The sequence below is a fragment of the Falco naumanni genome, chromosome 2 (genome assembly GCF_017639655.2).
Source record: "Falco naumanni isolate bFalNau1 chromosome 2, bFalNau1.pat, whole genome shotgun sequence".
NCBI classification, from domain to species: Eukaryota; Metazoa; Chordata; class Aves; order Falconiformes; family Falconidae; genus Falco; species Falco naumanni.
This window is the reverse complement of record NC_054055.1, coordinates 111,516,871-111,532,872: the sequence shown is the minus strand read 5'-3', so window position 1 is coordinate 111,532,872 and position 16,002 is coordinate 111,516,871. Positions and strand designations below refer to the sequence as shown.

Here is a 16,002-nt window from a genome sequence, read left to right as displayed (position 1 = left end):
GATATACTTAATATTATTTAAATGTATTTGATTTGTGATAGATGTTTATGTGAGTCAAACCAGACCATATAGAAAAGAGTAGTTTCTTTATAAATACTCGATAATCCTTACATTATTTTACAACGCATCAGTAGAAGTTCTTACCTGTTCTGCAAAGCTTTTAATTATGCTGGACCATCACCCTCACAAATAGCACTTGGATTCTTTTATAAGTAGTCAGGTTTGAGGAACAAAATACAAATTATCTTATTTTATGATTTGCATTTACTTAGTGGTGTTTTATGCGTCATTAAAATGCATGAGATTAAATAAAAAATTGTGTTAAAATATGTATTTCAAAACATCATAAAAGCATAGTAATTCAGTAGTTAATGTGGTAGATAATGACAGCCTTTCCATTTCCAGCTCTGTCTATGCAAGTGTTCATGGCTTTTGCTACTCTTCTCCACTGTAGCGGTTGGGAAATTCAGTCAGAGCATCAAACTGAGCAGAAATTGGGCTTTTTTTGTCTCAGAGTACAGGTTAGTATTTCCAGCATTCTGTCACTGAAATAAGAGGCCCCACTGCAAAGAAAATACTTCTATTCTGTGCTTAATTAAAATGCACAACTGTTTAATGTTTTCGTGAAAGTAGTCTTCAAAAGCCTCGATGCTCGTAAAAATCTGAAATGTGAAAAGCAGCTTTTCTGTGAGGTTTGAGTTGGAAGGCAGATGGGCTTGTATACCGAACTAGTTATTTTTTCCCCGAGACATATATAATTTCTGAAGATCTTAAAATTCTTTTTGAGCCCATTATTCAGGATCTGGTTAACAGTATTTATGCCAGATAAGCTGTGTTGTGAGGTGTGGAGAGGCAGTGATACTAACTTTGTATTGCTAGAGCGCACTGCCAGACATACTTTTATAGCCTGGATTAAGGAAATGGGATAAATTGTTTTAAAATTAGCATATCCATAACAATTGCATTTGCTGTAAATAGTTCTGAGGGAATCATTAGAAATGTCAGGGCTTTAAGCAACATTGATACATACTTAAATTTAATGTATTGTGTAGATCACAGAGGCAAAGAGTGAAATGCTTGGTTGCAGGAGACATTCCTGTCATGTTAATAAAACACACAGTGGAGTAGTAGCAGCCATTGCTGATACTAGGTTTGAAAGGGCGTTGGAGAGAGTAACTAGAAGTTGTAGTTTCTGACAACAAATGAATAGTAATTTGAATGTGTTTATAAAATAAAGGGGACAGGGAGGTATATATGTAGTGCATATATAGGACATTGAGAACTAAAGCTGGGAAAGTTTAATTTTCCCAGGGGTTTTTTTGTGGGTTTTTTTTTGTATGTATGTAACAAACATGAAGATTTTTCCATAGAATGTGGTGATCTGCTTTTTCTCCCTTTCGGCACCTGCCCTCTACAAATCAACAACTAACTTGGCAGTTCTGAACCTTTTTCTCATTTTCCTGCATATACTTGTGGGGGAGGGATTACTTAACGTTGGTGATTCAGTAGCTAATTGACAGCTTTGCTTTTTTTCCTCATGTACATCTATTTTTCTTCTTCTTTGCTTTCTGTCAGCAAAAGCTGTGCAATTTTCTAGACTGAAATATCTCAGTAAATTTACAGTTACTTTTAGGGTACTTTTTGTATTATGTCATGCTCCAGTGTTTCTTGTTGCTAGAGATTTAAGTCAGTAAGACTAGCGGTTGGGAAATTTCCTAAACTCATCTGATAGAGAGTAGTGTAAAAAGACTTAAAAACAATTCTGTTAATACCAAAATCCTTAGGTTTTTGAGCAGGCCTGTTCTCAAAAGGTTGAGCAAACACAAAAACCCAAGCATAGTTTAAGAACCACTGACTTGAAAGAGTGTTGCTTCACTCTTCCCTAATCCTCGTAAATACAAGTTCTAGCAGAACAAGGTTCTTCCATGGTGTGAAATTAGGGAGTCAGATTGTGGATTGTAGAGCACTGTTACTTCCCTCTATGTTTTGGGTGGTGGGGAGTGGAGAGTGAGGCTTTAGGTTGTAACTTCAGGAGGGAGAGGGATGTTTTAATTATGTCAAAGAAGAAATTCAAAAGTACTGAAATAATCATAAAAATTAAAACATTCTATTTTTTATTGTCCCACGTAAGAAGAAACTGATTTTCAAATATGTGTTAGCTCTTTAGTTACCCATTTATTTCCTTACATATTTCAGTTTTCTTCTTTCAACTGTTTTTTTTATCTTTATTTTTTACTAAATCTGTTTGAATCCTTTTGAGTATCTGTACAGGTATTCCAGCTCATTACACGTTCTTAAATAACTCACCCCATTTAACAACTGAAGTCAGAATGTTTGTCTCTTGAAAGGTGGTCTTTTAAATAGAAGCTTTCTTTTGTTCCTCTGTGCTATAATAATTCAAACCTTTTTGAAAAACTCTCAAAAGTTGTGGGCTTTTCTTCTGTAAAGTTACGTGCTTTTCTCATTAACGCTTAATCAGGCTATGACAGACTGTAAAATAGTGCTAAACACAGATTGGTTTTGACTGTCACAATTATGTAACTTCTTAAATGCAATTCAAATCCACTAATTTTGTTTAATGGTACATTTTTAGTCTAGTTCATCACAAAAAGTGCTATTCATATCTACCATAATACTGTAAACTTAACATTCATGGAATATTCCAGAAGAGACTGGAAGGTACTTTCTTTACTAGGAGTCACTATGCTACGACGAATTTTTCAGGACAAAATGACACAGCTTCTGTATATTTGGTATGTTCTTTCCACTCTAAGTTTTCTTAGATTTTTTTTTTTTTTTGGTTGTTATTTGTGCTTTATATTGAGTATATTAGCATGACTTATGTTGCAGCAGTTCTTCTTCTTCTAGTTTGTTGTTTTGTTTTGGTTTTTTTCTTTGATTTATTTCCCATTTAACAGTAATTTGGCATATTCCTTAATGGTTGTTTCTAAGTATAAAATCCTTCTGGATTCTGATGCTGCAGAATATGGAGGACATCAAAGGCTGGACCACAGTACAGAGTACTTCTCTGAAGAATATCCTCACAATTATCGACCTAATTCACTTATGGTAAGTAAGGTTGGTTTTGGGGGTGTTTTTTATTCTATTTTTGTCTGAATAACTTTTGAAATACGGTGCTTATTCTAAGAGTATTTGGGGGGATGGGTGGGTTTTTTAAAATTTTGTTTTCTGAAATTAGCCTTTTTATGAATACAGTAGAGATTACAACGTTATGAGTTGATTATGACTGATAATTTTAACTGATTTTTTTCTCTTTTGACATTACATTTAAATTTGCATGCACTCTTGCAGTGTCTGGCACGCAACATTCCTTGCCAACATGCATGAAAACATTCTAATATGCTTTTGAATTGTCATTTTTAATGATGTTTTAATCATAATTTGCTGTATTTTCATGTCTGAGAAACTCCATCTTCATGCTTGCTTTGTGATTTAAAGCTCTGTAGAAACTGAATCTTGCATTGTTTTCTTAATATCATTTCCCTAACTCCATAAACGCAAATTAGAGCAAATTATGTGTTTGCCAGCTGGCTTTCTCCTCCTCAGTTTACAGAAAAACTTTGCAAAATGTAACAGAACTACTCTGTTCACATCAAGAATTTCCAGTCCTGAAGTGGTATGAATAGCATAAAAAGACTTTCCCACAAATCACTTCAGATGAAGTGGGAGGCATATCCTTACGTACGATTTCTGTTAGCTGAGATGGTGACTAATAAAAAATTTACCTTTTCAAATTACTCTTCAAATCATAAACACTTATCACAAGTAACAATTCAAAAATGTTGTTTTTCCCATTCTTTATATATGTGTATGTGTACACCTATTTCCCATTATTTCTGTATGTATGTGCATATATTTGTGTGTATATGTTCACAAGCACAACAGAATAAAATGTAAAAAGGTAATGAATTAAGGCTGACTTCACTGAGAAAGTTCTGAGAATGCTTATATTGCTGACTAGATTTTTCATATCTAAAACATACACATGGGTGAAAGGTCATTATCTCTATGCCTGGGTATATTTATATACATAAACATCTATAAATAAGTTAAAATTGTATAACAGGCTACAAAAAATGGACTATCTGCACTGATTTGTGTGGACCACTCCTCTTCCATGACAGAATGGAGACATCAATTCCTAGTGTCACATCTTAACGTCTCTCATGAGATCTAAACTCCTGAGATTTATTGTCACTTTTAATCTCTTTCTCTCTCACACTTGCTATTTCGTTGTATTCAGGGCATTGGTATTTCTCTCATTTGCTTGTTTTAAAATAGTGTCGTTAAATGAAAGAATTCCTGTGCCTTCATCATGCTTGGTGTAAAGGTTCTTGGGAACATTTTTTTTTGTGAAATGTCTGTGTGTGAAAGTGCCCTTGTAGCATGGGTAGGTTTCTGTGCCCATTTGTACACAAACTAAGGCTCTAAGATTTCATTCCTGAAGATGACGTAGCAAATTAATGCTTCCAGAATTCTTGCTTCATGTGTCCAATTTAAATACCTTGCTTTGGTGGTTGGAGAGCATCTTAATTTTTTGGCCACTAACTTAACTTTTGCAATCCAATTAACTGTAATTTGGAATGTATATTTCGTATTTAGAATCTTAGATGGTGAGTGCGAGTCATTCAAGACAGAAAAAAAAAAATGCATCGAGATGTGAAGATGCAATTTACTAGAAGCATGTGGAAGATAAGGCATGTGACGAGTAAAGCAACAAATGCACATTTGCAGCATAAACTGTGGCATGGCAATCGCACTTCTGAGTTGGAAAGAAACCCAGCAGCATGGGTCACGTTAACTTTCTTTTATGTCCTTCAGCAATCCAATTCACAGACCACCTTCAGCCAACACCCCAGAAGATGCCCCAAGCACCACATAGAGGTAAAATTCTAGTAAAAGGACACCAAGTAAAAGTAATTGAGGAAAAAAAAACTGGAAAACCCGACTAAATAGTTCAGCAGGACTGAACTCCAAGTAAGAAAGAAAAAAAGTTAGAGTAAATACTTCCAGATGCTATTTTACAACAAAATAGCAAAGTTTTATTTTAAACAGCAATTTACAACCCTTCTTCAGTAAGCAGTCATCCTTGGGAGTTTAGTCCGTTGCAGTTTCTAAGGTGCAAGTAGAAGTCTTCCCCTCAGATATTTTTTTTTTTAAATTTAAGATGTCACCCCAATAAACTCATAAACGTTCTTTTCCTGCTGTTTAACAATTACCTTATTCTTTTTACATAATGCACAAGACCTAAGTTTCTGGTTTCAAAAATGTTAGCTTCTCCTCTACCACAAACATGAACAAAATACTATTGTAGTGACAGATACACCTCCCTTAAGGTAAGTAAGTAAACACTGTCAGCAAAACATTCCCAGCAAAACATGACAAAACGAAATCACATGCAATAATTCTGCTGCTCAAGTCAAGCTTAAATAGCGCACAAATGTGTTACAAAAATAGAAGATTAGATGTGACATGATTCATTCTAGAAACATCACCCAATGAAAGAAATATTCAAAGTGACATTGCAAAATGAGAAGAAGGGAGATACAGAATTCCTGGAGCAAAGAACCCTGGCTGAAGAGGAGGCTGTGTAGGGACCGCTAGGCATTTCGCTATCAAATTTTGTTGATGAACAGATGATGATTCAGGTTTGTGCAGTAATGCTGCAGAGGACAAGATTTCAAAATCATCACATACTCCTTCAAAACGGTAGAAAAAATGCACAGAACATGTCCTTTGTAATATGACTGATTTAAATAATTATTATAATCTATTTTTTCCATTTCACTGCTTGCTCTGTTCTGGATTGTTAACAAGGATATGAAATGTACATAACTTTCCATGTAATCAAACTTTCTAATAACAAGCTGTTAACCACTTTGTCATTGTGAAAATAGACTCTCTTTACCACAGTTTTATTTCTGTTTACTTCTGCACTGTGGTATTCTCCTAATAGTCTTTTTTGAGGGATGTTCTATGGAAGTGGTGTGCTCTTTCAATGCTTCTATAAACTTTCAGGTTTGCTTATGTCTTATCATCTCTTTGCAAGATGCAATTTAGGTGTTGCACACACATTTCAACTCCTCTCAGATCCTAGTGCCCCTGTATGTATGAAGTAGTTTGTCGATACCTTACTTGGCTGTTGTAGTTGCTTGTGAAACTTAAGATTTCGGGCTGGCAGGGGCAGGGAGGGACGAACTGTTTCTTCATAACATTAATCATTCAAAATGTTTTGTGAGTCTTTTGTAAGGTATCCGGACTTGACTGAATTTTACTCTAGTGGAGCTAGATATCAATGTGTGTCCTAGTAACTCATATTTTTGTACCACACCACACCAGCAGTTAGGATTTATATATGAGAACAGTGGGGGTTACACTTTGATACTTTGTGCACCAACAGATCTGAGTCATAAACAGGATAAATGGAATATTGCAGAGTATGTCGTGTCATTGGCAACGTAGTATGCAATTTAATGGGCAATACAATTGGTTTTTTATAGAATTACTTTTTCTGTAGTTCTTTTCCAATTATTTAAAAAATAAATTGATGTCAAAGTATTCCTTTCCCCCTGTCCCCAATACTGTTTTTTTCTGATTCTCTATTTTTGGCATCTACCAATATAATCTTTTCACATTAAATGAAACTGAAATTACATAGTTTATTTTAAGGATATCCTTATTGCTGGGTTGGGTTTTAACCTTGACCTTAATGTATACTATTCAATGTCAAAGAGCAACTTCCTGCTTCCTTGAGTCTATTGACAAAATACTCACATAGACTGAAATGATCTAAAAGCTTTTAGTGACCTTAAATTTGAAAATACTCATTTGAATAACTTTCATGACAAGGATTTATGTATTGAATTTTAAGGGACTGGTTTAGTCTTTAACTGTTTTCTCTCCTGATACATACAGATATACAGGTTATATGAATGAATGTAGTGAGAAAAGTAACTGCATTAACTAGGGGAATCAGAGATACTTTGATACCAGCGAGGTCTTTTGTTATTTTTACCCCTTGATGATTAAGGCTTACAAATTCATTTGTTCACATTTATTGATTGTTTTGACTTCTTAAAACCACGAGGGAGTGTAATGATTTCAAAGTTATTCTGTTAGTCGTTTTCTTTCATCCTGTTTTATTTTTTAGTCTACCGGTTTGTGTTCGCAAGGAGGTTTTGTTGTCTTTTTAAAGTACTGTTTCTTAACCTGAAGGAGTGCAGAAGGTAATAGAGAAGAAATTTTGAGATACAGCCTGTGCAGTGTATGGACTTCTTTTGCATAAATGAAGCAAGACAGTCTGAGAAATGATTTTCTGCATATTCATGCTGTACTGCTGTAAATTGAAAAACAAATTGGAAGGCAGAACTTCACATTATTTTAAGCATACCTTCTTTGTCATATGCGATATCTGACAAAATGAAAATCGAAATGTCTGGGGTTTTGTATAACAAATTATAGTCAGAAAGCAAAAACTATCATGTATTTTATTCATTGATGGTTAATTACATTCTCAGAATACTGTCAGTGTCTGACGATTAGTAGTGATACAGAAACACGAGATTGTCTAAAGCCCTCATTTTAATTAAAAGTTTGGGATAATTTTGGCACAGACTCTTGTGACATTGCCTTCTGCATCTACCAGCTGCAATATGCAATATGAAATATTTTTCCACACTGCCTGATCTAGCTCTGAGTTCTAGTAATTCTCCCATCTGTTGCAAAATGACCTTGAAATTATTTTTAGAGCTTGGTGTTTTCCAACCCTGAAAGTGGGATGAAGACTAGTCCATTGCAGTTCCAGCCAGTTTCAGTTGTGCTTGCACCTGGTACTGAATCTAGTCTGACAGATCTGAAAGTAGCAGTTGTCATTTGCAAAACTTCTTGCTGGTGGGTATTTAGATACATTTGGAAATTGCTGTGTATTGTAGATCTCTCCCAATATATGTAAGGTGGGATTTCTGCTTATAGCTGCTGTTGTTCACAAGTGCTTCTTGTGTTTGGTATTCTTGTATTATTCTTAGCTTTTCTGATCTCTCATTGCTTGAAATATCTGGATAGTTACAGAAAAAAAGTACAAGGAGTAAGCATTTGCATGGCTGAGAAGTAGCTTGTATTCCTGGCAAGAAGCAGTAGTACCATTTGGTTTTTCCCTGTTTGTGAGATAGCCTACGTGAATGGACTGTGGTCTTGACAGACCGCTGTGTACATTGGTGGGAGACAGGTTGATTGTAATAAATCTTTTTTGTTTCTGTGTTGGAGTGGCTATAGTATTTTGGTGCCAGAAGCTTTGATCTTTGTGAGATTTGCCTAGTGTCAGACAGCATAACTGCCTCGTAGTTTGAATGGACCTGCAGTGTAAAAAGGTCAGAGGTGATGACAAAAAACAATTTTGTATGTATTTGATTAATAAACAACATTCCTATCCTCCATCTTCCTCACTGTTAGCACATCTGCCTGTGCAGTCAGCTGCAATTATTTCACTTCATTCCTGCTGAGTACTCATTGAGAATAAAAAGACTCTCAATGATAGTCTGATGACTAAACGTTTGAACGTTAAACTTTGTCAAAAACTTATATTTACAGCTGAGTCATCCTAAGCCTGTCCCAAACAGATCTGATGCTCTCCCTTCCCCATATTCCACTCCCCCACCAGAAAGGCCTTGCAAGCCTTCCTGTGTGTGGTTCTAGATGTCTTTGTGGTTTTCTAAAACAGTGGAGTTTGTGTGCCACCTTAGAGACCTGAGGTGCTGAGTAAGCAGCTGGTGTAGAAAGCAGAGGGATGGTTCATTGAGACCATCCGAAGCCCTGAGTAACGCGGTCTGAGCTCATCACTGACCTGCCTTCACCAGACCAACCAGGCAGGTTGGGTCTCCTGAGGCCCTTTCCAAAATGGATGAGCCCAGTAGGGAACAGAGAGCTGGGAAGGGCATTTAAGGTGAACACAGAAAGCCTGGAGCAGAGGAGAAATTCAGAGGATGGTAGTCTTTCCGAATGGTAGTAGAGACATCCATTGGTTAACTATGGATGTATCCTCTTTAGTATTCTGTACTTTGGGTTTTCACTTCTCTCCACGTTCATCAAGTGAGCCTTGTCAAATGGTGAAGACAATGGGAATGGGATAAAAATCGTGATCAGAAAGAAGCAGGTTAGAAGAGCAGGGATCAGTAGAACTGAGGCTCGTAATTGGAAGCGTGTAATTCAGCAACAGTGTATGAAAGGGAGAAGGGAAGACAAGAATAAAGTTCTGAGACCTTCTTCCTAGGGTACAGAAAAACATCAAAAACGCTGTATCTTTGATAATCCCTTTTACTGATGAATACCTAGGTTTCCTATGAGGGTTTTAATCAGGACACCTCTATATACTTTTATTCTACTTATCTATAGATAGGTGAGTGTAGATGTCAGGCCATGTACTACATATAAATATATATAAACCAGCTGGAGATCACCAGAGAGTGGCAAGATGATGATCCTTCAAGTATACTAATAGGAAAAGCAGCTTAAGAAGAGCTGCAGGTCCCTTGTTGGAGGAGTCAAGCCTGTGATGGGTGCTGTGGGCAGCACGGGAGTATTCAGTGCCTTTTTTTACCTCTGGCTCCCAGGGCAAAGCTTGCTCTCAGACCCTTTTGTGTGCCAGTCTGCTACTTTTCAGTAGTTCTTTTCAGAAAGTAGCAGGAGAGCTATAGGTTAGGGACATCTTATAGATGCTATCTATAGGTGGGATACACCCAGAGATTTGGAAAGAGTTGAGTGATGTGATTGCAAGGCTGCGGGGTATCATTGTGAAAAGTCTTAGTGGTTCAGGGGAAATCTCTGACAACAAAAACAGCCCAAAGGCTGTAGTGAAAGTGAAAGGATGGCTGAGGGATGTGTAGGCCAGCCTGCCTCTCCCCTCGGTCCCTTGAGAAGTCAAGGACCACCTACCACCTTCTCGTGGAATCCATATCCAGGCAAGTGGGGTATATGAGATGGGTCAACCAGAAAGCCAGCCGGGTTTAGCAAAGGCAGAAGATGCATGCTCAGCCCGATGGCTTTCTGTGATGAAATTACGCCAGCTGTGTGCATGAGGCTGCTGCAGGTGATGCAGTGAGACTTCCAGCTTTTTCTCCTACAGCATTCTTACTTGAGAGCTGAGGAAATACAGGCTGGATAAGAAGATTGTTAGGTGGGTTAAAAGCTGGTTGGGCTGCTACAGTTTTCGTCGTCAGAGGCTCAGTGTCCAGTTGTTGACCGATATTAGGGAGGGTGTCCTAGGAATTGTTCTCAGGACTGTTAGTGTTTGGAATCTTCAGCGGTGACTCGTGAATGATGAGACAGAGCGTTCCCCTCAGCAGATTTGTAGATGACACTGAGTTAAAGTGAACGGTTGATAAATTGAATGTTAGAGGTCCAATCCAGACACATCTTGATAAATTTGAGGATTTAGCCAACAGAAACTTCATAAAAATTAATGAAGAAAAATTCTGCAGAGGAGTCCCATACATCAGTAAAGATTAAAAAACTACTAGCTGAGTAGCAGCCTGACTGAAAAGGACCAGGGTTATGCTGGATACTAGGTTAAATTGAATGGAGCATGTCACAGACATGTCACAGCGTGTCAGGACAGGTATCTTCATTAATGCTTTTCAGTGTGTTGAAATTCTCTTTAAGTTTCTTTATTATAATTTGGACCTAAATAACTTAAAGAAAAAGGAGAGGGGAAAAAAACCTTTTACCTAGAAAATGCAAAAAATAATGTAGTTGACATTTCTTTCAGTATTTAAGGAAGACAGAAGTGAGTAATACAACAGAATCTGTACGTTTTGGCATCTGGGGATGCAAGCCTTTTATTGTATTCTATTGCGCATTTGTAATAAGTACTGTATGTATGTGTTTTGATATGAATTAGAAAAGTGGTTTAAAATATTATATGTAAGCAGGGTTCCTAATCTAAATCAGAGATGTTAATTAAAATATACCTAATGTTACTAATTAGCTTTTAAGAAAGGATTATCCATGGGTTTATATATTTGAAAGTGTTTGAACTCAAACATACAGTAAGATGCTTGCATTTCAACTTGTCCTGTCAGTAATGGATTCCTGATGTTTTTTAATTGTGCCACTTGGTGGCAAATTGTAGCATATGGTTGGAGCACAGTCTGCCCAGTTACACCTCTGGACACTCAGGAAAAAGAGGAAATAAATTTAAATTTGTGGGGCTGTTAATACAGGTAGTTCCAGCTGAGAGGTGCTGAAAGAAAAGGGGTAATACTGGAGGGGAAAGGCTGAAGAAGTTCTGGGATTCAGGGTGTCTGAAGAGCAAGGGGTGAAGGTGAGAAACCTGGGCTGAGATGGCTGAAAACCCCACTGGGATCCTGGGCAGATAATCCCCCAGATTTCACCCTACCTCAGGAAAGGAGCAATCTTTCCAACCGCATTGGTCACATTTACACACACACGAATGTTCTGTGTTCTACTTTAAGAAGGCCAGAGCGTATATACACTGTAGTATTTATGGAAATACTGTTGGGCTGGTGGGAAGGAATAATCCCAATTCATTTGTAACAAGAATTATCTAATACTTGTGTCGTATTTTTCCTCTTTAAAAAAATGTACAGCAGTGGAATGAATAATTAATAGTAATATTTAATAATCATTAATACATTTAATCAATAATTAATATTTAGTCATTGTTCATGCCCTCATCGTTCTGTTGCTTCTTGCAGTTTTATTTAAACCTTAAAGGTGGTTGCACTGACAATGAAAGGAATAGATAAGATTAGGAAATTATGCCGTAAGTGGCTCTTCTATGATTTAGCAAGAAAGCCATCAAGACAAAAACCGCTAAAACTCATGTTGAATTTGCCCAGGTAAGGAAAAAATAGTGAGCAAAGTAATAAACTGGCAGTTACAGCTCGTTATGGCAAACAGAAAACATACCTATCATCAGTCTAAATGCAATCATTTGCACAAGTTCAAAAATTGTGCTTAAAACAAGTTTTAAAATTCTGATTGGCAATGAAGTGGTAGCGAGTGGGATGCTTCCACACTGCTCTCAGATTCTCAGCTGATATAAATTGACTTTAAAGGGACTGGACTAATTTACTCCTCCTAGGATCTGACATATTATTGACCAGAATATAATTGAGAACTGCTGTGTCCTGTATTAATGTTAATTTTTGTTCCCTTAAGTAACTTTTTACACATTCTTTCTTACAATTACTTGTTTGTTCCTTCTCCCTTCTCACTTCATCATACAAACCCAGAGCATTGAATTTCTCAATACAGTTTTAAAATCTGTCCTTTATCTATATGTTCTTTAGTTGACTTCATTAAGTGTTTCGTGCCCTGCACAGATTTGTAGATGCTATTTATCACTGAAACCTTAGGGGAAATCATTATGTTCGCTGCCTTTCAAGAAGCATTGGGCATAGCTTTGTCTGGTTCAATGAAGATCAGCTGTTCTTTTCCTTTTTCTCCTTTTCCTAAAGCTTTTTGCTTTACTTCTGTGTTGTGTTTTGAAAACTATGAAAGCCTTTCATGCCATCAGGCTCTAGTTAGCAGATAACGTTGTTGAAATTGCAGAATATTAGGCATTCCACAGGGATGAAGGATAGTCTAAAAGAGGATGTTGTCAGAATGAAGCCAATAATCTTCAATCTTGTGTTACCTTTTATAATTGCATTTTTATTGACTTGTTCAGCAAACACATTCATACACTTGACAATTGATGGAGTACCATATATCAGCGTAATTGGTAGATAGTACATATCGGTCTTGTTTTCAGATTTTTGACTCCACTCTTCTTGAAAAGAATGTCATGTAAAATATATTGCCACGAGTTCTCCTGTGATCTATGAGGAGTCTTTTGATTATATATGTTTGGGATTTTTTCATGGTAATCAGGAAAAAAGGGTAAGAAAAATGCAATAATTTAATGGTTAATTTTGAATCTGTCTGGGTTTGGGACTAAGTTTTATTCTCAGACACTGAAACTCCATAGAAGCCAAGAGTGAGAAGAATACATTGCTGTGTCATATTGCTTGTATTTACCTGTATGAAATTACATCACAGACCTTGAGGCAACTTTAATTCACAGCAGAAGTGTTGCAAAAGTGTCGTTTATCATTGTACAGTCCGTGGACCTGAATGTCCTCAGGTTTTTGAAACTGGTCATTGTAAGTCGTATGAGGCCCTCTACTGGTAGCTACTTGAAAACATATCAAGGTAATATTTAAAAAAAAAAAAAAAAAAAAGAAAAAAGAAAAAGAGGAGAGAGTGCAATGAAGCTGTCTTTTAAACTTTTAGATTATCTTGTGTTATTCACTCCTGGGCACTAAGCAGTCAATAGTCACGCTTTAAATGTGATTAATGTGACCCACAACACTGCACAAATGACAAATTATTAACAGCTTAAATATTTCATGTTGGTTTTTTTTTTTCACATATTGTTATATAGAAATTGTATCCTGCGAGGCTGATGTTTTTTTCAGCTATTCTTGTTCTTGTCATATTTTTACTAGGTGTACATTCCAAGCAGAGTGGCAATTGTGCTTCAGAATATGGATATCCCAAAATGAAGTTCTCTCTAACTATCACTGAAGAAGCAAGTCATAGAAGAAGTGCTGATACGCTGTACTAGTACTAAGTATAACAAAACTTGATCTAAGGAAGCTTTCTGAAACTGAGTATAGTATTATTAGGTGTTTAAAATGTAAGATTAATATTCGCATATAATTGCAGAGCTCTTGACTTGCTAGAACCTCTTTTGAGGAAACTTTACAAAAGAGGCAGAAAGAAAAATGTTGGTTTTGTAGTTCTAGTAGTACAAAATTACACTTAAGATATTGCAAAGCAGCAGGTATTCTCTATTAAACTGTTGTTTACAGAATTTTATCAGGAATAACAAGAGTGATCCTGCTCCAAAGTTTGTAATTTCTTGTAATCCTCATTCTGATAGTGAATTCAAATGTTCATTATATATTAATGCTTCTTACTAAAAGTAAGTAGTTTGCTTAAATAAAACAGAAGTTTTTGGCTAAAAGGCAGCCTTAACGGTTTGTGGGACCTAATTTGAGGCTCCTCTTCTTCAATGAAGTCCAACATGGAATTAGAAATGTTTATCCAAATGGATGAGAAGGTCCTCTGAGAGTATTGTACTTAGCCATTTTTTATGTCATTAAAGTTGCACAAAAATGCTGAAGAGCAAAACAAGCAGGCGGGATTGACGGGCGACCTGCTGATGCTATTGTGTGTGTTGCTTATTTGATCCCAATAAAATCACTTAGTCTGTGCATCTCACTTGCTACAGCTGGAAAAAATGATACAACTATTTTATTTAGATGACTAAAATGTTCAGTGACAAGAGTGTTTTGTTCTTACTGCAATGATACCACACTGGAAGATGTACTTAAAATGTAATTCTTCCCATTGCATTTATTTCACTAGCGTTAGGACCTTGCAATACTGATTTCACTATTTCCAGAAGCTGCCTTTCAGCTTGGAACATGATGATGTTCTTGCACTTTTATAACTTTTGAAACATTGCTTCTCATGAAGAAGCAGTCTCAAAATACAGCGATCAAACTAAGGTGTTTTTTCGATGAAACCAAGGTAGTTAATTATTGGAGTGCTGCTAAGATTTATTCAAGTGAGTTCCTTCATGAGCTACAACTTTTTTTGTAAAGAGTAAGATTTTGTATATTTGAAAATGTATTGCAGAGTATTCTGGAAAATTAATACCAAATTAACGAGACATGCTTTATTTTGTTCCATTTATTTAAAAACATATTTGAATTGGTTCGGAAAATGAATGTCTTTTGTACAAATCTGAATTTTCTAACTTTTAAAGTAGCCAAAGAGGAAGATGTCCGTGACCATTTCCGAGTCATAATTTTACCCAGTTTCCTATGTGAACCATTGTGTAAATTACTGAATAGTTGTGCCAACACTGAAAATTTATTCAACAGTTCTTGGAATGCTTACTTCTGGCTTACTTCTTAAGCAAAATAAGGGATGGAATAATGCAGCATGATGGAAAACAGTCTTTTGCCAAGTACACACTGAAACGACTTTATGAACATCCCCAGTCTGCTGTGTTCTGTGTGACAGAATTTCATATTGCAGTTGAATACTGTAATACTGTTTAGGATCATGCTTCATTTTCCTCTATGCCACTTTGATCATGGTTTGGTAGTGGGCTAATAAAAGCATTCCCGTTACACTAAGACTTTAAAGAAAATACACTGAAATGTTTTAGCAACTGGAACTGATTATCTTTTTTTTTTCCTAGATTGTTTTCCTTGTAGTGAAATAACGAGCAACTTCTAATACATGTTATATTTACATTGTATTGATCTAATATGTTTTATAGGGTGGTTTGTTTTTTTACTGGCACCAGTTCCAGGTTTCAAAATGTAATCCAAGGCAAGTGTCTGTGTCAAACTTTTTTTTTTATTATTACTTTTTTCCCAAGAGAAGGAATAAATGTATGATGTGAAGTATAAACTGTGTAAAATTACATGCAAAATAAACTCTGAGGAGGATAAAATAAATGCATATATGATTTCATTGTTTGTACTGTAAAAGCATTGTACAGTAGTCTTAACACCAGAGGAGAATATTAGATTTTGCTCCATCCTGAAATCAGGAACTTGTCTTGGTCAGAAAAAGTCTAATGAGATTGGCAGAATATTTGTCCTGTGCACGTTTTTCTTCTGTTTTGAGATAGATTAATAAAAGCAGACTACAAGATTTTCAAGATGAACATATAAAATATAGGAAGCAAAACAACTGGGATTTTTTTAAGTCAACCTTCATTCTAACTATGGGTATGCTTATGCCCATTTTGCGAGGCTGAAAAGTTTTCCCTTGCAAATACTCATGAAAAGATAATTTCTTCCTCCGGCTCCTTGTATTCTGGTGGGTTATGAAGAGGAATTCAGCTACTGCCGTTTCACCTTCTGCCTAGCACCACGCTCAGATTGCAAGACCTTGGCT

At 36.2% G+C, this 16,002-nt stretch overlaps 1 protein-coding gene across 2 annotated transcripts in view; it reads left to right on the top strand.

The window, feature by feature from the left end:
• GBE1 (1,4-alpha-glucan branching enzyme 1) overlaps positions 1 to 15,557 on the top strand; it is a 168,716-nt gene extending 153,159 nt beyond the window's left edge. The window contains exons 15-16 of one of the 2 annotated variants that reach the window (XM_040582917.1): positions 2,952 to 3,069; positions 13,527 to 15,557. In XM_040582917.1, coding sequence (XP_040438851.1) covers positions 2,952 to 3,069; positions 13,527 to 13,583 — 175 coding nt within the window. In that variant the 3' untranslated portion in view covers positions 13,584 to 15,557. Of the gene's footprint in view, positions 1 to 2,951; positions 3,070 to 4,842; positions 4,933 to 13,526 lie in introns of those variants that run through there. The other variant, XM_040582916.1, reaches the window with a different exon arrangement.
• Positions 15,558 to 16,002: the final 445 nt, after the last annotated feature.